Genomic DNA, 26,263 nt, shown 5'->3' with positions numbered 1-26,263 from the left:
CATCTGTGAGATCACCATGGCCGAGCCGACCATCTCTGAGGTCTGCCTGTTCTGACATTCCTACTCGCAGTAGAAATTACTCAGCACACAAGACAGCAGGATAACAGGAGTGTGGAGTGGTGACAACGGCGAGACTGAATGTCATCCTGTGGCAGGCAGCATGCACTCTGGACAGCCTCAGTTTATCTGCACGGCAGCACAAATGACCAGCCCGAGCTTTCTATGTACTGCTCCCTGGAACCCTTGGGACAACTCCTGTGTTCCATTTATAAGAGAAAACCGAAGCTCAGAGAAAGAAGCAACTTGGCCAAGGTCTCAGAGCCAGGGAGGAGGAGGCAGAGCTGAGACTTGAACCTGGGTCTGTCTGACTCCACAGCCTGAACACTTCACCCCTGCCCTCTTCACCTCTTGCCTGGCATTGCCTGGGAATAGTGGCCCATCAGCATCAGGGAACCCTCCCAGAAGAGCCAGGCCAAAGCCAGGAAGACAGAAGTCATGGGGGAACCCACCGCGGTCCCTCTGCCAGTCCCCCACCCCTGGACCCTCATCAGCATGAGGTCACAGGGTCTGCAGTAGAGCCACAGAGGAGTGACTGGACAAGGGTGAGGCCTTGTCCAGCGCCATCATCACTTGCTGCTGTGTGGCTGGGGACAAAACATCTCTTGCTAGCCTCAGCCTCCCACTGTAAGACAAGTGCCTGTCCACCTTGCAGCAGCGTCAGGAAGGTGAGAAATGGGGTCTGCTGATACTTTGAATGGTGGCACAGCCAGTACTACCCTGGTTACTGCTCTTCTCTCCCTCCCCCTCCTCATCACATGATTACCATTTATGCAGCACCCCCCCGGTGCTGAGCGCCAGGTACTCCCCTAAATGTTTCACCTGTGTTAAGCTATTTAATTTTCCCAGCAACCCTAGGAAGGATTATTACCATACCCATTTCACCAATGAGGAAACTGTGGCTCACAGAGGGGCAGGGACTTGCCCAAGGCCCAGTACCAGTAAGAGATGGAGCTAGACCACGGTGTTTGTCCCATCTGGGCTTCATCTCCTTCTGACAAGGGTGGGTTTCGTACTGAAGCTGCTGGCAGGACAGGGCAGGATGTGAATGGCAAAGGGTTCAGGGACTGGGGTGTGGAAGCCACATGGAAGGGTGGCCACCACCAGGCTGGAGGCAGTCTCAGATGTCTCTGCCAGCTCAGCCACTCAAACACAAGAAAGGAAGTGACCGGCTAAAAGTTGGTGGGACAGGGGAGGGTGCCAGTGGGAACCTTGGAAACCCAAAGGAGGAAGCTGAGACAAAAGAGAGCTGGTCCAGGCCTGCTGGACTCCCAGGCATAAGTATCTGTCCCAAAATAGGAGCTGAGGCCAACAGAGCCGGGGAATTAGATAGATGCATACACATGAATGTGTGTGAATTTATCTGTATATAAATAGTTTTATTGGAGCAAGTGTGGTGGGGGGAATGGAACTGGGAAGGGTATAGTGGGGGAATCAGGATTGGGAATCCCAAGGCAGGTGGGCCTCAACCGCCCTCCTAAGAGGAGTGGCCAGGCCTGATCTGAGTGAGCCTGAGGCCTTGCCTTGGAAGGACAGCATTCCGGACTCTCTCTTGTAGAAACCATCAAGAAATGGCCTAAGATGGTGATATTCTAACTTTGGCAAGATCATGATCCCTCAGGGCATGTTTAAAATACAGGGTCTGGGAACCACCCCTAGAGATTCTGATTCTAGAGTTCTGGGTATGGGGACTAGGAATCATATATTAATAACTTCCCCTTGGTGATTCCGGAGCACACCACAGTGTGAGAACCACACATGCTTACAGATGAGGAAAAGGAGATTCAGTTCCCAGGCCAAAGTTCAAGACCCTTTTCTGGAGGGCCCCAGCCTGCCCTTTGAGAATGACTAGCTTTCAGCAGAAGGCATCTCCCCAGATGCCAAGTCTGCCTTCTTGCTAGTGGCTAAGAAGCTAAGCAGGCTTCTGAGGACATGTCCCAACTTGGTGAAGAAGTATGCTGGAATCCGTTAGTGATGTCTGCTGCTGGTTGGAGGGAGGAATAGCAGCACCTGTGCCAGGCATCTGCCCTTTAGGAATGCTCTGCTCTAGCCAAAGAATGCCTGCCTCTACCTCTCTGTTTATTCTAATCCTGCTCAACCTTCAAGGCCAGGCTGAGAGGTATCTTCCTCCAGCAGCTTTCCCTGATGACCTTAGGCCCTGGGGTCTGTCCTCCTGAAGTTCTAGATCTCTGAGTCAGTTGCACTCCATGGGCACTGACCATCCCTATTCACCTGGCCTCACACCAACACCTTGCACAGGCTGTTGCATTTCAAGAGAAGGAGTGGGGTCCATCATTCCCTGAGGGCCACCGCTCATGTGGCTAGTGTTGTCAGGCACCAGCCTCTTCCATTCATCCTCAACTGTTCTGGGATGTGAGTGCTATTAACCCCTACTTTTCAGAGAAGAAAACTAAGGCTCAGAGGAGTTGAGTGACTCAACCAAAGCCACGTAGTAAGAAACAGAGCCCAGACCCAAACTAGCTCGTGGACTTCAAGATCATGGCACAATCTGTTCACTGTTAGGCCACTTTCGAGGCTCACACAGATAACTTATTTCTCTCAGGCTAAGACCGGCCTCACACACTTCTGTGGCTCCTGCCTTGTTGCAGAGCGCAGGGCCTGGTACACAGCAGGAAATCGATAAATACTTATTTATCTACATACAAATATTAATGAGAGGCAAACACTGTGGTGGTTGGTTAAGAGCACTGGCCCTGGAACCAGATTCTTATTCTGGTTCAGACACTGATAAACTGTGTAACCTGGAGCAAGTTAGATAACCTTTCTTTGCCTCGGTTTCCTCTGCTGTAAAATGGGCACCAAAATACTATCTACTTCAAAGGGCCGTTGTGAGAGTTAATGAGTTAATGTAAACTGCTTAGGATAATGCGGATACGGAATAAATGTGTGTTGTTGTTGTGACTGGCTGATGGATTTCTAGTCTGGCTAAGCTGTAACTCTATTTCTCCAGCTACTACCTCAGATCTTTTAAATCCAAATACACAATGGCCTGGGCTAAGCTACACCTGTTCTGCTTTCTGTGGGGACCAGTGGAGCTATAAGAACACAGCATCTAGAGTCCTAAAGTCATGGGTTTAAGTCCAGGCTCTGCCTTCTTGGTCCCAGTGGGCCTCAGTTTTACCTTCTGTCCAACAGGTGGAAGGTTCGCTGGGAGGCTGCTGGGACAGTGGGGGTGGAACACGGTGACTGCTCATTCCCTGCAGCCCCTGGGCCAGCCCTCCCCACATTGCATGTATCCTTCTCCCTCCCCGTTTAGCTTTCTCACCTTCCTGTGTCCCGTGAAGAAGAGGGAAAGGTGGTGCATGGAGCCACCATTGCGGCCCAGCTCTTTCTTGAGGGTGCTGGGCGAAGGCATGCCCCAGGTGGAGGCGGCGCCCTCACCATCTGAGCAGTGCAAGGTGGTGTCGGAGGCGAAGCAGGGCCCTCGGGGCTCCTGCAGCAGGCTGCCCTCGCTGTGCGTCCGGCGCCGCAGCGAGTTCTGCACACGCAGTGAGAGGCCACCCTCGGCCCCCTGGCCCGTCTCGATCATGCTGCTGCGCTTGGCCTCACTGCGCTCTCCATAGTTGTCATCGCTGGTGTCCTCATCCTCGTCCTCCTCCCCTTCCTCCCCTTCCTCCCCCTCCTCAGCCTCTTCCTCCTCCTCATCTCCTGAGCAGCCCCGCTCTGCCCCTGCCTTCTGGCTGTAAGTGCTATCCAGCCGGACCTCGGGGATCACGAAGGCTGGTCTGGAGGCCGCAGGTTGGTCCCCGGTGGTTGCTAGTGGGTCCCCAGAGCTCATGGTGCCCTCAGTAAGGGCCTTGGCCGACAGGGAGACCTGGCTAGGAGGCAGATCTTGACAGGGTGGAAGGTCCTGGGTGGGGGGTTCCTGGACGGCAGGGAGGTCTTTGGTGAGTAGAGGGTCCTGGTGAGGCAGGGGTTCTTGACCAGCAGGCAGGTCCTGGCAGGGTGAGAGGTCTTGGGCTGGAGGGGATTCCTGGCATGGTGGTGCATCCTTGCTGGGTGGGGCGTCTGGGCCTGGAGGGGATTCTTCACAGGTAGCTGAGTCTTTGCTGGACAGTGGTTCTTGGCTGGAAGCGGGTTCCTGCCCAGAAGGGGAGTCCTTGTTGGGTAGAAGGTCTTGTCCTGGAGGAAGCTCCTGGCCAGGAGAGGGCTCCTTGCTGGGTGGGGAATCCTCGGCACCAGGCCCCTTCCCTTCCTCCAAGGACATCTCCGTCTTCTCATCTGCCTCCGTCTCAAACATCTGGGAAACAAAAAAGAAAACAAGAACGGTTCAGAAGAGGAGGCTCCGAGATGCCAGACACCATGCATGAGCTGACATGAAATCAGGCAGTACCCTGAATCCCGGCCCCCCAGTCTGAAAGCTGAGGTGCCAGATGGAACCCCAAAAGCCCCTTTGACTTAGCTGTGTAACAATTCTCACCCTGTCTTCTTGCTTGAACTTTCTGCTCCATCAAAAACACAGCTGGTCATTTACAGGAGAAGAGGGAGAGGTAACCACTGTCTATCTAGCTCCTGCCTTGGCAGTTGCCAGGGCAGCTTGACCCCACTCTCTCATATGGCCTTCCCAGCAACCTTATAAAAGAAGCATCACTGTCTCCATTTTACAGAAAAGGAAACAGGGTCAAAGTCGCCTCTGGGGATAAAGGAGAACAGGCAGTTTCTGCTCATGGACCAGAACCAAGTCAAGCCCCAAACCCAGGGCAGTCACTGAACCCAGCCCAGGGTGTCTCCTACCTGAACTAAAGTTTAAAAAATCCTAATGAGTCATTCAAACAAGAATATGCTCTGAACGCTTAAGTATCTTTTTGAAACTAGTAAACTGGAATGAAACCGGAACTTTAAAATATTGTCCACACCTGGACCCACCAGATGTCACAGAAACATGGAACCTCCCTGAGGAATCACCCACCCAGGGATTTTTAAACTGCTTGGAGGAACCTCAAGGATTCCTCAAAAAACACAGCACCTCCTGCCTCACACACAACCCTCAGGATCCCAGGGGGTTTTGCTGAGTCTCAACAGTAGATTTCATGCACAAAGAGAAGAATGTTTCTCTTGATGAAAGTCTGAATAGCAGCTATGTCACCAGAAGATTGGGGCCCCGAGAAAGTCAGGAGTGTCCATGGTGCCACAACCACACAGGGAGGCAGTTCTCAAGCCTGGGCTGGGCCCCTCCCACTCAAGGTCCAGGAATGCGGGAGGTGGAACTATTTAGAGCCCAGGTTCTGTCCTTCAAGAAGCCATAGCTGCTGAGAACAAATGAAAGAGAAATACCCCACTCATACTCAGGAACTGAACAGATGCTTGGGAATGTGTGCACATGTGGGCACATGTGCACACTGGCAGAAAACTTCAGAGGTAAGTACCCCCAGAACGTGGGTTAAGAGCTCTCATTGTAGAAATTATTAATGTCCATTTGAAGGATGACAACACTGAGTCGAAAGGCCAGTGACTTACCCACTATTATACAGCTGCCCTGATACCCAACAGGCCATGCTCGAAGCTGAGAAGTCTTTGAAGCCCCGGGGGGTCTGTAATGGTGAAGCCCCACAGCTGGGAGTCAGTGATCAGCCATGGCTTGGGGCAGCTGCAGGCTGCTGCACACACGTGTCAGGGGTCACGCTGGCATCTGGGAGCACAGATGTGAGCGGATGTGAAAGCGCGGCACGGGTAAGAGCCACAGCCTGGGAGCGTGAAAGTGAAAGTGGAGCCCTGTAGAGCAGAGACGGTGGCTGGACAAGGGAAGGGAGGCCTCGGAGGACTCTAGCATGATCTGGCCAAGGTCAGGAAGGGCATGCCTTAGGCTGTGGCTCATAGGCCAAAGACAGGTACCTACTGATGCTGTGGCCTTGCCCTGGAAATCCTGCCTGCAGCTCAGAGGTGACTCCACACAAGGGCCCTCTCAGACCTTATAGTCTCAGACTCTGGAACAACAGCGATCCGAAATCCCCACTGCATAGACAGAAAGGCTGAGGCCCAGAGGAGCAAAGGGCAACCTAGAATCACACAGGGGTGTCAGGTAGAGCCAGTCACCAACCTTCAGGCCTCAAGGTGTCCACCTATGAAATGGGATAACCAGCGTGCCTGAGTAACAGATCAGGAGCATATGCTGGAGAAGGCGGAAAGCTCCTACAGGAGATGGTGGTGTTGGAGGTAGTGATTTAAAAAGCATTGATCTAGAGGGAAATTCTGAAGTTAAGGACCTTAACCAGTGGCACATGTTTCCCACGTACCCCAAACTCTGTCAAACACCAGAGTCAGTGTTGGCAATTGGAATGTCAGGGCCTCCAGTCCAGAATTCTCATCTGGAAACTAAGGGCTGTGCTTCAGTCCCATCAGGCTGTTCCCAGGTGGACAGAAAGACCCTCCATTGGGTAGACAGGAAGGCTGAGGGCCCAGTCTGGACAGTGACTTAGTGACTTGCCCAAAGCCACCCTGCACAAATCAGGGGCTAGGCTGGGGCCAGAGCCTAGGCCTTCTGGCCCTGTTCTTCTCAAGCCCACTTCTGATCTCTGTCCCCATGAGCAACCCAGTCCCCAGCCCATCTCCCCACCCTCCAGGGAGCATTCTCCATCAGGAGGAACAAACTGCCCTGCAGCCAGCTCCCTGGGGCCCCTCAGTCCTATCACCCTACGGCATGGCCAGACCTCCCCCCCCCCCCCCCCCCGGCCCAGCCACCTGCCTCTGATAGTCCTTGGGGAAAGGCGGAAGGAAGCAGCAACCGGGTGCCCTCAGGGCCTGGCACGGAGTGGCACTGAGTGGGGAGCAGGCTGCATTTCCCCTTTCCTGGGTGGTGAGGGTGGGGCCCAGGCCTGTCCCAGCCGTGATGACAGTCGGAGCCCGCCCACCCCTTGGGGAAAGTGCAGCAACAAACCCAAAACCAGAAATGCAAGTCAGCCTGCCTCTGCCAACTCTGTTCTAAATCGAGGCCAAACCAAACAAAGCCAGGAGGGGAAGTGCCGCTCAGGAAGGGGTGCTGTCCCCAGAGGGCCCCTACCCAGAGGGATCAGCTGAGAAACTAACCAAGACGGAAGGTTCGCAGAGGGCCCGGTGGTTATGTGCTCAGATACCCGAGCCAGGCTGATTTTGATCCCAATGGGGCCACTTTTTAGCTGTGCAACTCCGGCCAAGCCTTTCAACGCCTCAGAGCCTCTGTTTCCTCATCTGGAATTGAGCCCAGTGATATCACACTGGACTTACAGGACTGTTTGAGTCTCCTCACAGTGCCTGGCCCTGGAAAAGCTTTTGACACAATGGGAGCTATCAATGGTCTTATTTTAGAGATAAGAAACCTGGGGTCCCAGAGGGTATGGGAATTACCTAAGAATGAGAGGCTGATGCAAGATTAGAATTCACATCTCCTGCCCAGGGTCTCTCCCTGTTTCCTTGCAGCCTTACACACAAGTGTTTGGGGCCCTCAGGGGGCTGTAGAGGGAGGAGGAACAGCCCGGAGTCCTGCCTGAGGCCCCTCACCTGGGTGCATCCCACACCAGCACATGCTGGTGAACAGGGCCCAGAGCGCATGGTTTTCTGTGCTCCCAGGCAGGCCTGTATGAACAGGGACTGCATGCAGGTTTGGTACGGCCTGTGTTCTTGGGAGACCTGGGGTGGGAAGTGGTTTGACGGGAGCTCTGGAGCAATTACAGGACACCCAGGGGTGGGGGTGGCAAGTGTAGGAGAAAATTAGGACAGGAGGGGAGGCAAAGATGAGGGGGAGGTTGCAGAACACATAGTGGGCATGGGATTGCCCTGTGAGCAACGAAATGCCACAGGCAGAGCTGTGCTGTGTCAAAGCTGCTCTGGGGAATGTGGGCAGGATTTGTAGGTGGCAGGGAGGACTGGGGCATGCACACATTCATGCATTCATTCATTCATTCTCCAAGCACTGAGGTAGGTACTGGGGGGACGGCAGGGAACAAGTCAGACACAATCTCTGCCCTCACTTAAGCAGAAAAAACAGAGGTTAGACAACTAGTCTCAAGGAGCATGGGGATTGCTCTGATAGAGGAAGTACAGGCAGCTGGGGACCCTGTGAGGCAGCTGTTACAACCAGCTGAAGTAATAAGAATCCAGCCAGGGTGCCAGGGAGACCAGCCTGCTCACCCAGGGCCTTGGGTCCAGAGTGCTGGAAGCCACTGCCCCGCCCTTCCGAGGTGCGGGTCTGTGTCTTTCCCATCCATCACTTCTTTGGCTTGACTAGACCAGGTTAATTCTGCCCGTGTCTCATCTGCTGTAAGCACACAGGAAATGAACCAGGCCCTCTAAATGGAGCCACTGTTTAGGACCTAATCAAATCCTCTCCCAAATCCAATCCAGAGCTCGGAACAGGCTAAGGAGGGATGGCAGCTGTAACACCCAGAGTTCACACTCATACCAGCTTTGGCTCCTGGGCCCCAGACGCCCACTGGCTGTTGGGTTGGGGGTAGTGGTGGGCTGCTGGAAGTGACTTGTCCAACATCACACAGCTACTCACTGAGCAGCCAGGTCTGCTGACCCAGGGACAACCTGCAGCTCTCACTCTGATGATTCATCACAGCCACCATGGATGCCGGGCTCCGCATCTGCCCTCGAAAACCACTTCCTGCACTGGGGGGTGTAAACTGGGGTTTGCCTCTGTCTCAGGGTGGCCCTTAACAGCCAGGATTTTACCAACAGAGCACTGGACATGCAGCCAGAAGACCTGGACTGGAATCCTCACTCCATCATTTGCTAGCTGTGTGACCCCAAGCTACCCCACTCCATGCTTGGTTTTCTCTGCCATGAAAGAGGGTGAGGATGCCTACGGCTTCCTATGCCAGAGACTAAGGGAACCAAGTCTGAGAAAGGGCAGGAAGGCACTCTGTGAACTGTAAAGTCCTTTGAGAAAGGGAGAGGCTATTAGAATTCCTGCCCCACATTGGACCTCCAGGCTTTCAAGATGGGCTGTTCCTTCAAGCGTGGCATGCTCTGGTTCCCTAGCTTCAGGTCCCTGACTCAATGTTAGCTTCCAGGAACCTTGACGGCTCAGCTAACACTTAGCTCTCTCAGCTCAGCGTCAGCCCAGCTCCTCCAGGTCTGGCCTCTTGACCACCCAGAGGCTGGCACACCCAGTGCTTCCTCCATCACCAGCTCAGAGACCCTCCAGGCCATTCTCCTGTCCCCTCTACCTCCACTCTCTCCAACACAGCAGGTTTGGCAAAATTCAGGAGGATGGAGGCGGTGCTTACATTAGGGGGAGCTCCAGATACTAACTTCACACTTACTTGCTGGGTGACCTTGGGCTTAACCTTTCTGTGCCTCAGTTTCCTTAGCCATAACAGGATTTCTAGAATACAGGATTTCTAGAACCTCCTCACAATGTTGAGAGGAATAAATGAGCTAACGAGTATCCAGAGCTCAGCACCATGAGGGCACACATGAGCACCCAATAAACGATAGCTACAGTCACCCCAGCATGGCGTGGTTTTAACAGCTCCCTCCCTGAATTTCCACTGACCCCTTTTCCATCCTCTCATGGGCCTGTCTGCCTGTCCCTCAGGACCTGCTGCAGGGCCCCTCTCATCACAGTCCTGTCCACTCCCTTGGGAACCCATCCACTCCCCGGGCCACAATCGCTATCTGTACCATCTGGCTACTGATGACTCGCAGTCCACACCGCTAGCCCAGACCCCTCTCCTGAGTTAGATGCCACAGGCATTCACCAAATCCTCATGGAATAGTTCTGCATCCAGACACTGTTCTAGGCTCTTTGCATAAAGGAAGGAATAAGAAAGACACGATCCCTGTCCTTATGGAGCCTACAAACTAGAGAGGAAGGAGGGATATTGACCAAGTCATCACTGCTGTAAACACAGGCTAAACAGAAACCAAGATCTGCGGTGTGAAGGAAAACCCTCGGGTGCTGTGAGAGAGTCCAGGGGAGTGTTGGGAAGGCCACCCTGTGGAATGGGTGGAGACTGAAATCTGCTCAAGGGGCAGGGCAGGGCTCACTAGAGGAGGAAGCAGCATAGGCCAAGGCCCCAGACCAGGAAGAGCCTTAGCATGCTGCTGAGACAGAGGACAGCCGTGTGGCTGCAGCCCAGGGACAGGGATGGAGGCCTCCTTCTGCATATCCCATCAGTGCCCCCAACTCAACAAGCCTTACACTGAATGTGTGATCTCCCTACAAGTCCATCATCCCTCCTCTCAATGAAGCCACCACCAGTTGCCCAAACCAGGGAACTGGCCAGCATTTTCTCCTCCTTTTCCTCCACGGCCACTCCCATGGTCAGTCCTCAAATCCTGATCATCACTTATACAACTTCAAGGATCTTTTCACTAGGGAGGTTGGCAATAAGGAGGACAGAGTATATGGGAACTCTCTGTACTTTGTGCTAATTTCTAAGGCTACTCTAAAAAATAAACATTGAGGCCGGGCACCATGGCTCAAGCCTGTAATCCCAGCACTTTGGGAGGTTGAGGCAGGTGGATCACCTGAGGTCAGGAGTTCGAGACCAGCCTGGCCAATATGGTGAAACCCCGTCTCTACTAAAAATACAAAAATTAGCCAGGTGACATGGTGTGCACCTGTAATCCCAGCTACTCAGGAGGCTGAGGCAGAAGAATCCCTTGAACCCAGGAAGCAGAGGTTGTAGTGAGCCGAGATCACGCCACTGTACTCCAGACTGGGCAATACAGTGAGACTGTCTCAAAAAATAAAAAATTAAAAAATTAAAAAGTTGATTCATCTTTTTTAAAAAGAATGTTTCTACTCTCTCCATGTCCACTGCCACCACTTCCCTCCAGACCACTGTCATCTCCCATCAGGATGATGCGGGGCTCACAGTGGCAGTGCAGACCCTGCTGGCCATTCTTTGTGCTATGTCAGGGGAGCTGTCTACATGCAAACCTCAACTTGTCACTCCTCTGCTTAAAACGTTGCTGTGGCTGGCTCCCCAATACCTCTCAGATAAAGTCCAAATTCTGTAGCCCTGGAAGACCCTGGGCTCTGTCTCCCTCCAGCCTCACATCTGATCACTCCCCACCTGAAGTGTTTGATGAATGAATAAATGAATGAAAGAACAATCGCCGGGCGCGGTGGCTTACGCCTGTAATCCCAACACTTCAGGAGGCTGAGGAGGGCGGATCACGAGGTCAGGAGTTCGAGATCATCCTGGCCAACATGGTGAAACCCTGTCTCTACTAAAAATACAAAAATTAGCTGGACGTGGTGGTAGGTGCCTGTAATCCCAGCTACTCAGGAGGCTGAGGGAGGAGAATGGCTTGAACCCGGGAGGGGGAGGATGCAGTGAGCCAAGATCACGCCACTATACTCCAGCCTGGTGACAGAGCAAGACTCTCTCTGTGTCTCAAAAAAAAAAGAAAAAAAAGAAAAAAAAAAGGAAGAAAGAACAATCCAGTGAACTTCACAGGACCATCTAGACTCTTAGCCTCAAAGTGCAGCCCAAGAGTCAGCAGCAGCAGCACCCAGGAGCTTATACAAAATACACACTCGTTTTTTTAAAATGCTAAGGAGCATCGTAAAAATGCCTGTCTGGACCCAATCTAAGACCTACTGCATCACATTCCCTATGAGTAAGGCCCAGGCCTTTTTACTTTTTTCTGACTCCCAAGACAATTCTGGAGAGTGGCATCAGGTAACAGGCAAGGTAACTGTCTGTTATGTGAGGTCCAGAGAAGGGAAGTGATAAGGCCAAGGTCATACAACAGAATCAGCACTAAAATCCAGCCCAGAACCTTGCCCAGGACCAGTTCTAACACATAAAACCCTCTCTATAATGAGGAGCCTATGCAGAAGAGGCATGACCTTGGAGCAGGACTGGGGGCTGGCAAGTTCCCTGGAGGCAGCTACCCATTCATGTTTCCCAAACAGAGGCCCAACTGCAGGAGGAGAGAGGGGCAAAGGAGGAATTCAACCACAGACTGAAGCTCCTCTGTCAGAGGTTCAGGAGGGCGGCACACCACAGCAGGGAGCGCACCCACTATACAGAAAGCAATACTGAGGAACAGAAGGTTAGCTCACCCCTGCACAGGGACAAAGCCAACACTCACGGAAAGGGAATCCCTGAGGAAAGAGGAGATACGAGGGCCCCTCAGAAACCCTCCCTACTCTTGGCTATCGCCTGACCAAGCCAGAAGGACATGCCATTTGCAGCCTGCTGGAGACCCACCACCACCTGCCTGGATGCCCAGCTTCTCCCTGGGCGGGGAGGCGGCTCCTGGGGTCTAGGTTTCAGCACGGTGCTGCCCTGTCACCCCCCCCCACCAGGCCCCTTCTCCTCTCGCCTCTGTTTCTGACACCACTGCTTCAACGTGGGGTGGACTCGTAGTCTCTGTCCCCACCCACCACCCCAAACACCCCTTCGACACCTCCAACTCTCTTCTCTGAAAGGCAGGGAGTTGAGAGTTGAGAGCAGGGGAGTTCCCAGTCTCTTCCTGAGCTAGTAGTGACTGACACCTTGTAAGAAGGGGAACTCCAGGCCCCCCTGGGGCTCTGCTGAGGAATCGGTTTGCCTGTGGGATCCATCCTCACTCCCCTTCCCACCCGACACTCTGCTTTTCTGCCTGCTCTGTGTGTGTGTGTGCTGGGGCCATCTCATTTCCCTAAGCTCTCTATCCCTCAAGTCCACTTCCTGCCTATCCCTGTGAGGACTGGTTCAATCTGCCTCGGATGCCCTGGCTAGAAGGCTCTCTGCTGCCCTGCCAAGACCCAGCCTGCCCTGCTGTCATGGCCCTGGGCAGGTCCTGTTTGGCTCGTCAGAATCATGTCTGGCTTATTCACACCATTTCCCTCAAGACTTACTCAGCAAATACCGACAGAGCTGCAGCCATGTGCCAGGGCCTGTGCTGGCTATTGCTGCCAAACAGCAGCAAGCCATGTTCCCTGCCTTGGAGGTGCCAGATCAATCTCTTACCCACCTGCTACCACCCTAGGAGGCTGTGGAAGTAGAGGCAGCAGGGACAACTAGGATGGCTCTGGGAGGAGGTAATGGGGGAAAAGATGGGACAAGATATTCCAGGCTGAGCCAGAGCCAGCAGGGAACATTCAAGGAAGTGGAAGTGGATGGGGCAGGAGCATGGATATATTAAGGAATTCCGATGTTACCCTGAAAGCAGTTTTACTTAGTGCTGCAGAGGTAGGGAAAGTAAAGCTAGAGGTGTTTGAAACAGATAATGATGACAAAGAGGAGAGAGAGAGAGATCATTAACTGAGCATCTACTGCACGCCGCACACTGTGACAGTTGCTTTATACTTTAGGCTCTACTTCCAACAATCCTGTGAGATCAGTATCATTTTTAATAAGAAAACTAGGACTTAGAGATGTTAAGTAACTTACACAAGATCAAAAAGCAAGTCAGTGGAAGAGTCAGAATTGAAACCACTGTCTGCCTGACTCCAAAGCCCTGCTCTTTCTACTCCTCTGTGATCTCCTTTCCTGCTCTCTTCACTTCCTCCTTCCCTTCCTTCAAAGGATGCTTCCTGAGGACAAACCTGGGCCAGGCTCTGTGCTAGGCAGTGGTGAGCAATACCAGACGCAGGGGCCCTGCTCAAACTCCACATGGTTGGATATTGAGGGGCAGGAAAATGACACCTGGTGTTGGGAGGGGCAGTGCAGAATTCTGTACACCTGGTGACCCTCCCAAATCCTCTCCCTCCTGGGGCCCCTTCCAGGTGGGGAGAGCTAGAAGCGTGTGGCTTCTCTGTGATGTTTTATGCTAGGTTAATCAGAGAAGCTCTGCCATGCCAGGACGACCTCAGGGAAGGACACAAATAGCGCTGCAGTCATGAGGTCAGCATTTGGAAGCAGGAGGGCCTGGGGGTGAATCCTACTTCCTACCCATGTGCCACCTCCCTCACAGCCAGTATGCCGCTTCCTCACAGGGCTGCTATGGGGCATACGGAGGCAGTGCCTGGCACACAGTAGCCCATGGTGGTGCGCCTCTGCTCCTTGCCTTCCTCTCCACAGCTTGACTCTCTCATGAGTGGGCACCAGGGACCAACTCAAAAACTAAGGTTTTAACTCCAAGCAACAGCTCTGAGAATAGGGACAACTGAAAGCCAGAGGTGGAAGGAAGGAAGCCTATTGCTGATGAAGAACTGGGGCTTGGAGACCAGCAAATCTAGCTTCAAACCCTGGCTCTGCCACCTCCTAGGTCAATGCACTGCACAGGCTGCTTAACCTATTCAGGTTTCCTCATCTGTAAAATGGCAATGTGAATACTGAGTATCTACATCACAGCTCTGTGGGGAGGGCTTAGCATAGGGCCTGGCACCTAGTAAGTGCTCAATAAGCATCTGCAATTTCTATAATCATAATTGTTACTCTCATCATGATCATTGACATCATCAGCTCCCTCTCCTGCATCCAGTTCCGGGACAGGGCACTTGGCATATTCTGACCCTTACAGCAGCCTAGAACAGGAGTCCTATTAGTTGCAGGTTTCAGGGGAGGAAACTTGGAAGCTGAGAAGGCAGACGAGTCTGTGCTCAGCCTGCCCCTAGGTTGGGTCAGACTGGCTCACTGCATGGCCTGGGCCAAATCACTCCCCTCACTGGGTCTTGCTCTCCCCAGCATGTCTGTCCAGCTCTGCATCTCAGCTAGCCTAGAAAGATCAGAGTTCAGGGCCCAAGGCATAGCCAGGTCTCCTTGTGGGGGCATCAAGGGCAGGAGGAACAGAAAGGTCCCCCTTTCCAGATATGCTCCCTTCCTTTTCTGTCTGCCCCAGTCTGCCCCACTGCCCTCCTCTTTCAGGGCCTGCAGCTCTGGGGGAACTGGGTGGTGGTGGGGGTCCACCCAGAAAAAAGAGTCTTTTTCACTCGAGGACACCAGAATGGACATGTGGACATGAGACTAAGCCACAACCCTATGGCTGAAGGTCACCCTCCCAAGCCTCTGGTACCCTTGGCCTCACTGCTGCCTTCTGAGGTAGGCGCACCCTATCTCTGCTTGGGGGTGATGTCAGGGTTAGGTTTGGCTGAATTTACCATCTTCTCCAAACCCACCCTCCTGCCTCCCTCTGTCATAAGACTTTATCTTATCTCCCTCAGCCCTGCACCAACTTGCCTATATTGTTCTCCTGCTCAAAATGCCTCCATCCCTTTAGGATAAAGTCCCATCCTCTAACCCTGTGTGTTCTGCCCCCGCCAACCTCTCCACCACACTGTTTCTCCTCCTTTCCCTCCAGCCAGTCTGATACACTCTACCCTCAGGCTCCTCTAAACCTATGCTCACACCATACGTCCTGCCTAGAGCACCTTCCCCTCTCCCGTCCACCTGCCGAAGCTCTACTCATCCTTCAAAATTCAAGTGACCCACACATGTATTGCCCCTCAATTTCTGACAAAGGTGACATTGCCCTATAGTGAGACAGGCTAGATTTTGAATACATTGAATATTTATCCAGAGAAAATGAGTCTTGACCTGTACTTCATATAGCGGACAAAAATCTATTTCAAGTGGATTTTAGATCTAAATATGAAACATAAAACATCTAAAAGAATACATAAAAGTATATGTCCATAACCTTGTAATAAGCAAAGAAACCGGACTCAACAAACACTCTCCATAAAAGAAAAAAGATTAACAAATTGGACTGCGTTAAAATGAAGAACTTGTGTTCTTCAAATATACCCTTAAGAGAGGGAAAAGGCAAATCCCAGAGTGGGAAGAGATATTTGGAATGTGCATATCCAACAATAAACACATATCTACAATATTGTTTAAGCTCCTACAAATTAATCAGAAAAAAAAAAAATCCAATAGGAAAATGGGGGAAAGACTTGAACAGGCACTTTTCAAAAGAGGTCATCCAAATGGCTAGTCAACACATGAAAAAGGGACTCGACCTCACCAGACATCAAGGATATTCAAATTAAAGCCACAATTAGATATCACAATATCTAATACCAATAATGTTGGTACGGACATGGAATAACAGGCTCTTTCATGTACAGCTTGAAGTGAGTGTATTCCCGTCACACTTTGGAAAATAATATCATGGTATTTACTAAATCTAACTCTGTACAACTCTATGACTCAGCAATTGCAAAACTTATTTACCCAACAGAAGCATCCATAGTATATCAAAAGATATGTATGAGAATATTCATAGCAGCACCATTCATTCTAGTCTCAAACTGTAAACAACACAAATGTTCATCAACAGTAGATTAGATAAACTGTGGTGGTATATACAAGGAAATACCACAGAGCAACAAGAATAAACAAAATACAACTTGATACAATATTATTGATGAATCTTGCCATCAAAATGCTGATCGAAAGAAGTCAGCATGAAATAATATGTACTCAATGATTCCATTTACACAAAGGATAGGCTACACTCATCAATGAGAGAAGTCAGGACACGGGCCAGGTACAGTGACTCATGCCTGTAATCCCAGCACTTTGGGAGGCCGAGAAGGGCGGATCACCTGAGGTCAGGAGTTCGAGACCAGCCTGGCCAACATGGCGAAACCCCGTCTCTACTAAAAATACAAAAATTAGCTGGGCATGGTGGCACACGCTGGCAATCCCAGCTACTGGGGAGGCTAAGGCAGGAGAATTGCTTGAACCTGGGAGATGGAGGTTGCAGTGCACTGCACCCTAGCCTGGGCAACAGAGCGAGACTTTGCCTCAAAAAAAAAAAAAAAAAGGAAGTCAGGACAGGGGTTACCTTTGAGGTCACAGAAACTAAAAGAGGGTTATTTGTGGGGATTCCAAGGGTACCAGAATGTTCTATTTCTTGACCTGGATGGGGTATATGGTTTGTGAAAATTCATTGGCTGTATTCTTCTGATTTTTCTGGAAGTATGCTATACTTCGATTTAAAAGGTTTATTTTAAAAACAAATAAAACCCCTCATCCCAGTGTCTCCTCCTCTGCTCCCTGGGCTGAGGCTCACTGCTCCTCAGTGAGTTCCTTGCTTTGTACACATCTCTGATTGCGCATTCCAACTGCTTCCCTCCAGCAAAACGCTGCCGTGCTGCCTCCTGAATGCCTGCTCATGCCAAGCGCCTCACGTACATCGCTGCATTTAATTACAGCCACCCATGAGATAGGCGCTAGTGGTACTCCCACTGCTAGCAGGACACAGAGTCCATTCACATGAAACATGTCTAAGTGCTTTACAGCTATCATCTCATTTAACCCGAGGAGGCTAGACCACTGCTCAAGGACATGAAGGTAGGAGAAGCTCCATTCTTGTCCAAGAGCACACGACTGTAAGGTAGGAGAGAGCCTTCCCTCAAGTCCAGAGCCCATATTCCTATACAACCTCCCTAGACAAGGAGGAGCATGAGGCTGGACTCACAAAAACAATTTCCATGGAGGGACTCACGTCTACATCTCAGAGGGGTGGATAGACTGGAATGGAGACCTGCTCTTCAAAGGGCAAGAATCTGTACAATCACCTTCAGCTTCACCTCCTGTAGGAAGCTTTGCTGAGGCTCCCAGTCTGAACTGGGTGCTTCCCTGGCGGGTCCCACAGCTCCCCCCCACCACCCCGTGCCTCTCCATTAAAGCTGTATTGTTAATGTCCATTACCTGACCTAGATTAAAGATTGGAACTTTTAGATCTATGCCTCCAGTAATTTGCAAGTACATGGCACACAGTAGGTGCTTAACACACATGGAAGGAAGGAAGGAAGGAAGGAAGGAAGGAAGGAAGGAAGGAAGGAAGGCAGGCAGACAAGGAAGGGAGAGAGGCAGAGAGTACAGTACAGAGCTGCTGCTGTTTGAATCAACTGGGAACTAACTGCAGGAAGTGAGGTCTGAGAAGTGAAGATTTCATGTTCTGGCTGGACATTGCTTACAACCCTTGACTTGACGGGTGGCACAGCCATGCCACCTCCCATTCCACAGTCCTTCTCCTGGCTGCCTCCAGCCTGCTGTCAAGGTTCCTGCCAGTCATTTGGTCCCCAGAGGCGCTACCAAGACCTTTCTCTGCCTCTCCCCTTGTTCCCTTACCCTCTGCCACCCTTCCCCAAGTCCCCGAGCTCTGCTATTTGCCCAAAGCTAACCCCAGTAAGAGGTAACTGAGGACACCACAGAGAGCCCTGGTTATGTAGTGAAAAGCATGCCCAGTTCCAAATAACTTCCTGCACACCCCCCTTTCTAAGTTGGGAGCCGCTGACAGTTCTCCAGCAGCAGCCTGAGCCATGGTGCCAGGTGCAAGCGGGCTGGCCCATGGAGGGCAGGGAGAGGGGAGAAGCCCTGGCCATCTGGAGCACAGGGCATACCTGACAGCTATCCATACATCTCAAGTGATGACTTAGGCCCACTGCCAGAAGGAAGAGGGTATCCTGGGACCCTCTTCCCTCTCGTCTGTGCCTGGAAGCTCTGATTTCCCAAGAGGCTTATGGCTCTAACACCCCTCCCACCATCCTGTCCCCATCCCCACTCCAATCCTGGAAGCCAGGGTACAGCTGGTTGTGTAGGGGCAGGCAGCACTCCATGGGGCTGAGCCTGGCTGGTCTGCTGTGAGTGGCTCCAGCTTCTCCAGGCTTAGGGGGCTGAGCCATAAGCAGCCTTGTTTATTCCTGGGAGGAATGATGGTTTTCCCTAAGCAATGACATCTTGGAAACCATCTGGCTCCACAAACAACAACAAACCTCCCAGCTTCGGCTTGGGCTGCAGCTTGCAATGAGAAGCCTCCTGCCCAGAGGCACCTGGGGAACAGGCTGGGGGCTGCTTCCCTGCTGCACCAAGCCCTGGCCCTGACCATTGACTCTTGGAAGCCAGGAAGAGGAAATGGCCTGCAGAGAATCAAAGAACTGGATATTTGGAAGGCACCTGGCAATACTTGGCCCAGTCCCTGGTTGCTACAAAGGGGAAACTGAGGTGAGAAACAAGGCATATTTGCCTGAGATCATCAGTAAGAAGGGACTAGAAGGTGCTGCAGTCTCCAGCCCACTGACCAAGGGCTTTGTCTATTGCACATGCTGCTTTTCCCAGAGGATAGCAGGGCTCTAGTCAGTAAGCCCGAAGGTCCAAAAGGGACATGTAACTGGTGAGTCCAGAAAAAGAGAGCCCCAGGATGAAACCTGGATACTCAGACAGCCAGTTGGTGCAGTACAGAGAGGCCTGGGTTGGGGAACCTGAGCTTTTGTCTCTGCTTTCCTGCTGAGTCGCACGTCACCTCAGGCAAGTCCTTCCTCTCCTGCCTCAGTTCTCTATCTAGCTATCTATTAGGTTGGTGCAAAAGTAATTGTGGTTTTACATTACTCTTAATGGCAAAAACCGCAGTTGCTTTTACACCAACCTAATAGAAGGCAAAGAGACTGCCATCTCCAGGGCCTTAAGAGGCCAAATGGGAGGCAGCTGTTGGCCCCCAGGGACCCAGCTGGGGCTAGGCACTCTCTCCTCAGCTGTGCCTGTTCTGAGGGAGCCACACAGACCACTGACTTGAGGATCAATCCCCCCAGACCTACTCTGGTTGGCACCATCCCAAGAGGGTCCAGGGAGCTGAGCTCCAACCCCCTGTAGTCTGTTCAAAGGACCTTGAGCACTGCATTTCAACCAGCCAGGGATACCCCTCCACTCTTCATGGCCCAGGCTATGTTGTGGATACCACCTAGCCCAGCATGACCCCTGAGTGGATTCTCCCTATGGTCCCTGCCACGATGAAGCCAAAATCCTCCCCACCTCACCTCCTATCAAACCCAGCCCACATCCCTTGGCCCTATGGACACAACTTTGACATTCAGAGCCTAGGCCTCTCCTAAAGGGGCTCCCTGACAGGCCCTCTATGCCAGGCACAGAGCTAGGAGATGGGCAGACACAGCTGACTTGCATGTCAGTGTTTGTCCTCAAAGAAAACCTGCCCTAGCCAGGACAATGCAAAGCCCCTCTCCAACCATGCCCCAGGCCCCTGGCCAGGTCCTTGCGACTAAGGAATGAATAAGGCCCAGATTCTGCATAAATAGGATACAAAACAATATTCATGGGTACCACCACCAATGGACAGACTCATTCTGGCTGGAGTATTTGCTCTAGCTGTGGAAGTTTGGATAGAATAAGACATGGAGAGGGGAGGGGAGGGGAGGAGAGGGGAGGGGAGCGGGGGGGAGAGGAGGGGAGAGAAGGGGAGAGGAGGGGAGGGGTTTCCAGGTAGCCGGAACAGCATGTGCAAAGGCAAGGAAGCCTGGAAGTGCAATGATTTCACTGATACCACGTACTTATAATCAGAAGCCCCATCAACAATTTCTGGCTTAAAGCCCTGGAGACCTCTCACGAGGAGCGGTCACTTGCCTCAACTGCCTCATCTTCACCATCTGCCTGCTTCTCAGAAGCCAGTCTGGGCTTGCAATGAGCCCTGTTGTGGAACTCGGCTCCCTGAAGGGCCTGTCCTAGGCTAAGCCACACCACGTGCTAGGGCTAGGGAAAAGGGGAGGTGCCCCTTGGCTGGGCGCAGAGGACTCAAGGGGCCTTGGTGGAAACTTTGACTATGCCTGCAGTGCCCTGGCTGGGATCCCGCAGGCACCAGCAGGGCAGCCTCTGCAGCTCCTTCCCTCGAGGAGATGTACCCACTCTAGCACTGGGAGAGGGAGCCAGATAGCCACCCAGCCAGAAGGCCTGAGGGCAGCAGGATGTGGAAAGTTTTCAAGCATCGCTGCGGGGCCTGGTGTACCAAGCTTCTCAGGCCAGGAGGGTCAGATTTAAAGTTGAATTATAATGCTTAGCTCAGGTCAGGGAAATGATTTCCCACATATCCTGTTCTTGCTGTTCTAGGAGGCAGAAGTCCTCCATCCTGGTCCTGCTCAGCCAGAGACCTGCTGCTCAAACTTGGACTAGGCTCCTCCCTTTCTGGGTCCAGGTTTATCCTCCTGCCCTGAGTCCTAGGGTTCAAGGGTTCTTCCTGGACACCCCGGAACAAGAATAGAGATGTGGACCCTCCAGACTGGGAAAATAATTAGCTTCTGTCTGCTCACAGTGACCAACTCTGTGGTGTGAGCCTGTCTCTACCACCACCTCCTGCCTGATGGGTCTCAACTGGAGCCAAGGAAGCAGGTGCAGGTCCTCTCCCACGGGGTTGGAGCTCGGAGTCAAAGCATCTTTGCTTGTGCTTCCAGTGGACATTTCAGCAGAGACCGTCTCTGGGACCAAAGGCTACCCACTGAGACTAGTTCCAGAGACCATCTCTTCCCCCGCCAGTGAAACTAGACACAAGCTTCCATCCCTGGTGCCTGGTGTGCGGCCAGCACCCCTGACACAATAGCAAACCCTGCTGACTGAGCGCTCCCCTCCCGTGCAGTGTCCTGACTTCTTGGCCACCAAACATTTCTTGTTTCTCCCAGAAAGAAAAGCTGGCTGGCCAGCCTAGAAGTGGGGAGCAGCCAACAGAGGAAGCATCCCCCGAAACCTGCAGGGCTCCCAGCCCCTGAGACAGACAGCTGGACAGACACACACACACACACACACACACACACACACACACACACACAGCTATCTCAGAACAGAGCACAAATGGTTTGGTTGCAACATGCCTATCAATGGCTGCCCTGGGGAAGAAACAATAGAAACAGGGGCACAGGGTGGCTTGGACTCCCGCCCGCCACATACACAGCCCTGTCACCAAGGCACCTACCCAGCACACTCCAGCAGGAACCCAGGCGGCTCCTGGCTGCTGCTCCTGCCAGCTCGCCCGCCCGGGTCTCCACCCGGCTCCTCCCGCAGGCGGGCGGCCGTGGCTGTGGCAGCTCCTGGCGGCCGTGTCAAGCGGCCGCCTTCCCCAGACAGAGCTCCTTTGTGTCAGCAGAGCTATTTATGGACTTACCCAAGTTCCCCAGGGGAGCAATACCTGCTAGGAAAAGCAGAACCAAATGACCAGGTTCCACCTCCCACATCTAGGTAGCGCTTTAAAAACCCTTGCATCACCCATCCCTCCTCCTCTTCCTCCTCCTACTTGTCCTCCTCCTCTTCCTCCTCCTCCAGCGTCTTTCCCAAACACACACCCTGTCCAGCCGGCCACCGCCACTCTGGAGAGAGGCTGTTTTTCTTTCTTCCATTAAACAGAAAACTCTGTGGTTTCTCAAAGCACTTTCATCCGAGATGGAGTCCGGGATGTCTCAAAGAAGAGTCCTGGGCCAGCCCGTCCTTCTGCCCACCCTGCGAGGGGCCCAGCTGGCTCCCGGGTTACATGCTCACACGCATGGGCTGTGGGTCCCCTGTGGCTTGTCCCCAGGGCCCAAGCTGGCCCCAAAGTGCTGCTCCAGGGGGAGAGGCGTCCATCCCTCACAGCAGCACCCCGTGGCACTGGGATCCCTAGCAGGCTCCACCCCACACACATCCTGAGGGCTCCCAGGCTGGGGCAGCGCAAAGCCGCCTCCAGCCAGCCTGCCGGCTGCCGCTCCCTACAAGACCAAGCCAATCATCACCGAGGCTTCCCTGTCACACCCCCACCCCGATGCCGTTCCTGTCCCAATGGGAGGCTACAACTGAACCCAGGGTCCTGAAGCCAGCACACGCTGACTTCCAGAATGTGACCGCCCCCAGGGTGGGGGGCGGGTGGCAGCTTCAGTCCCTTCCCAGCACACAGCTGAATCTTTGAATGCTAAACTCTGGGGAATCCTAGGTGGAAAGAGAACTTGGGGCTTCCTCTCCCGGAGACAGACAGCTGGGAGGGCAATTTGGACTGTAACAGCCCATTACAATTAGTGAATGACAGAGACATCCCCAAGGAGGAACTGCGGGGGCAGTGGAACAAGCCCTGGACTGGGAGGAGAGGGTCCCCAGCTCCAGTTCCAGCTCCAGCACTAGTTGATTGGGTGTCACTGAACAAGTTCCTGCCCCTCTTTGAGCCTCAGTTTCTTCACCTGTAAAATGGGGCTGCTAACCTTGACCCACCCACCTGTGGGATGAATAGAGGATTCTCTGAGCTGGCTCTTGGCTACCCTTTCTTGACCATGAACTCCGTGCCAGGCCCTGTTCCCAGAGCTCTGCCTGCATTAATTCACTGAATCCTCACCAGCAGCTTGTGAGGAGGACTATGATTATCCCAGTTACAGATGAAGAGTCCGAGGTACAGAATGGCAAAGGAAGTTGCTCACAGTCACACAGCCAGTTGGCTGTATAGCCAGGACTGAAAACTACTTGCTCCTACTCACCTTGCCCGCTCTTAACCACCATACAGCCCGACAACTGCAAGACGCTGCTGTGCCAGCACAGAGCTGTTCTCTGGCACTGCAGCTTGTCACGATGTCAACAAATGCACCCTGGGCTGTCCCTGAGACCCAAGTTGGGAATGCCCAACATGTGACTGGCTCCCACCAGAGCAGCAGGCATCCTGGGATGATGGCACAGAGAAAATGGACTGAAGGAGCCTCTATTTTCCCGTGCCCAGCCCGCCCACCTTGGCCACCTAGGCTGAAGCACAGTCTCTCTGTCTCTTTCTCTCCCTATGGTAGAGACCCCCCCCCCAGGGTCTCGGGATGTTTCTGCCTGTATCCCTGCCTCTGTCTATCTCTGACTCTCTGTTCCTGACTCTCTCACACACACAAGCATACACATGAACACTGCTACAAGAAAACATTCTTTATCAGGTCGACTCGCCCTCCTCTGAGTTGGTCACTCACAAACTCCAACCAGTGTTTCATCTTGTCCCTGGGGGCAGAACCAAGGCAGTCCTTGCAGGGCCCAGGAACCTTCTAGATTGGAAGGCTGTCATCCTGCTGGCTCCTGAAAAGCAGGATTCACCCTTGGCCTGGGAAGCTAAGGAGGTGAGTCTCAAGAGATGGCCAATTCCAATGGAGCTGACCAATCACCAATGAGGCTGGCTGGTTTCCAGGATGGAATTTCTGGTGCATGGGATAAGATTTTCTTAAGGTGGGGAGCCTGAATATAGGATTCCTTCATGTCAGAGGTGCCCTTGAGCTTCAGCTGAGTTGTCACCTTCTTTCAATCAACAAACAGTTACAGAGCATAGACTGTGTGCCAGGCACTGTGCTGGGCACCAGGGATGTGGTGGAGAACTGATAGGCTGGGCCCTGCATTCACAAAGCTGACAGTCCAGTGAGGGAGGCAGACATTAGCCATGGAGTGAGACTAATGACTCCAAAATTACACCCTATGCTGTGATGGGCAAAGCAGCTCTGCCAACCCAGTGCGCTAGGTCCAGAACGAGTCCAGAATACATTCATCAATGCTCTGGACCATAGTATGGTGAGGAAAGGGTAGAGCAGCTCAGTGCCCCAAGGCCCAGAGCCTGCCAGGCCTGGATAGGAGAGCATCCCATGACTGGAGGAGCCCTGGGGCAGCCACTGCCCTCTGCCTCCCATAGCTCCAGACACAAATCAGCAGGGTTGGGGGGCCTCCCAGTGTATAGCCTAGGGCAGGATAGGGGAGTCACTGGCAGCCAAGCTATCTAAGCCAGAGGGCCCTCAGAGATCTTTCACTGTTGTTTCCCATTTACAGCCAGTGAAACTGAGGCCCAGAGAGGGAAAGTAGCTTTCCCAAGGAAACACAGCAACTGAGTGGCAGGGCTGGGATTGCTAACTCCCAGTCCAGTGCTCCTTTCACCACATCCCAATGCTTCTCAGAGGTACCTAAATGATTGTGCTGTTCAGTACAGGATAAATTGGGATCTCGAGAGTGATAAGATCTAGGCGGCCTATAGGCCCAGGGGTCAGCACCCGGGCACTCAGGACCTGGGCCCCAGTCACTGATCCACATATTTCACATAACAAACACTTATTTGACACATGATAGCACTGATCTAAGTACTTTCTGAATACTGATTGATTGATTAAATCCTCATAACCCTATCAGATATGATTTCTTTCTTTTTTTTTTTTTTTTTTTTTTTTTTGAGACAGAGTCTTGCTCTGTCACCCAGGCTGGAGTGCAGTGGCAAGATCTTGGCTCACTGCAACCTCCGCCTCCTGGGTTCAAGCAATTCTTGTGCCACAGCCTCCCAAGTAGCTGGGACTACAGGCGTGCGCCACCACACCCAGCTGATTTTTTGCATTTTTAGTAGAGATGGGGTTTTGCCATGTTGGCCAGGCTGATCTCGAACTGCTGCAGGCCTCAAGCAATCTGCCCATCTCAGCCTCCCAAAGTGCTGGGATTACAGGCAAGAGCCACGCGCCCGGCCTCAGATATGATTTCTAATATCCCCATTTTATGGATGTGTAAGCAGAGGCATAGAGAGACTACGAAACCTGCCTAAGGTCACACTCTAGTAAGTGCAGGGCTACAGATGAAGCCCAGTTCACTTTCTACTGTGTCCTGCACCATGGCCCAGGGCAGCCCATGGAACAGATGAGCCCATCAGTTACACGGAGAACTGTACAGCCCAACCACACAGGTCAGGCACTGTGCTGGGCCCTGGGGATGTGGTGGAGAACAAACTCCCCACTGTTCACACAGGTTGGCAGCAGCTCCCAGGGCTAGAACCAAGGAGGTTCAGCAGGGACCCGCCTCCTATTTTTGGAATACAGTACCCTCAAGCAGAGCCCAGGTCTTTAGACAGAGATGCAGCAACAGCCTGGGATGCAGCCAGGTGCCAGAGACAGGCTGTTCCCCTACAGGCCACACCACAGCGAGGTTTCCACTGTCTTCCTTTACTGCTTCCACTGCGTGAAGACTAATGCACCTTGTGGGTTTATGCTCCCAAGACCCCATCATAAGCATGTAATTCAGCACTTTGGGAGGCGGAGGTGGGAGGATCATTTGAGCCCAGGAGGTTGAGATCAGCCTGGGCAACATAGGAAGACTCCATCTCTACAAAAAGAAATAATAAATTAATTTTAAAAAATAAAAATTAGCTGGGTATGGTGGTGTGTGCCTGTGATCCCGGCTACTCAAGAGGCTGAAGTGGGAGGATGCTTGAGTCCCGGAAGTTGAGGCTGCAGTGAGCCATGATAATTGTGCCACTGCATTCCCACCTGGGTGACAGAGCAAGACCCTGTGAGAAAGAGAGAGAGAGAGAGAGAGGGAGAGAGAGAAAGAAAAGAAAAGAAAAAAGAAAAGAAAAGAAAAGAAAAAGAAAAAGAAAAAGAAAAAGAAAAAGAAAAAGAAAAAGAAAAGAAGGGAAGGGAAGGGAAGGCAAGGGGCCGGGCACAGTGGCTCACATCTGTAATACCAGTAGTTTGGGAGGTGGAGGCAGGCGGATAACTTGAGGTCAGGAGTTTGAGACCAACCTGGTCAACATGGTGAAATCTCATCTCTACTAAAAATACAAAAAAGTAGCTGGGCATGGTGGCATG

The 26,263-nt window shown here is 52.5% G+C and overlaps 1 protein-coding gene across 10 annotated transcripts in view; it reads right to left on the bottom strand.

The window, feature by feature from the left end:
- RGS3 (regulator of G protein signaling 3) overlaps positions 1–26,263 on the bottom strand; it is a 134,676-nt gene that overhangs the window by 10,065 nt on the left and 98,348 nt on the right. For 5 of the 10 annotated variants that reach the window (XM_021927235.2, XM_021927237.2, XM_009188224.4 and 2 more), the window contains one exon: positions 3,344–4,318. In XM_021927235.2, coding sequence (XP_021782927.1) covers positions 3,344–4,318 — 975 coding nt within the window. Of the gene's footprint in view, positions 1–3,343; positions 4,319–5,535; positions 5,708–6,760; positions 6,901–21,645; positions 21,929–22,012; positions 24,814–26,263 lie in introns of those variants that run through there. The other 5 variants (XM_031654414.1, XM_021927239.1, XM_009188227.4 and 2 more) reach the window with 5 other exon arrangements.

The sequence above is a fragment of the Papio anubis genome, chromosome 13, assembly GCF_008728515.1.
Source record: "Papio anubis isolate 15944 chromosome 13, Panubis1.0, whole genome shotgun sequence".
Lineage (NCBI taxonomy): Eukaryota > Metazoa > Chordata > Mammalia > Primates > Cercopithecidae > Papio > Papio anubis.
This window is presented reverse-complemented; position numbering and strand designations above follow the sequence as displayed.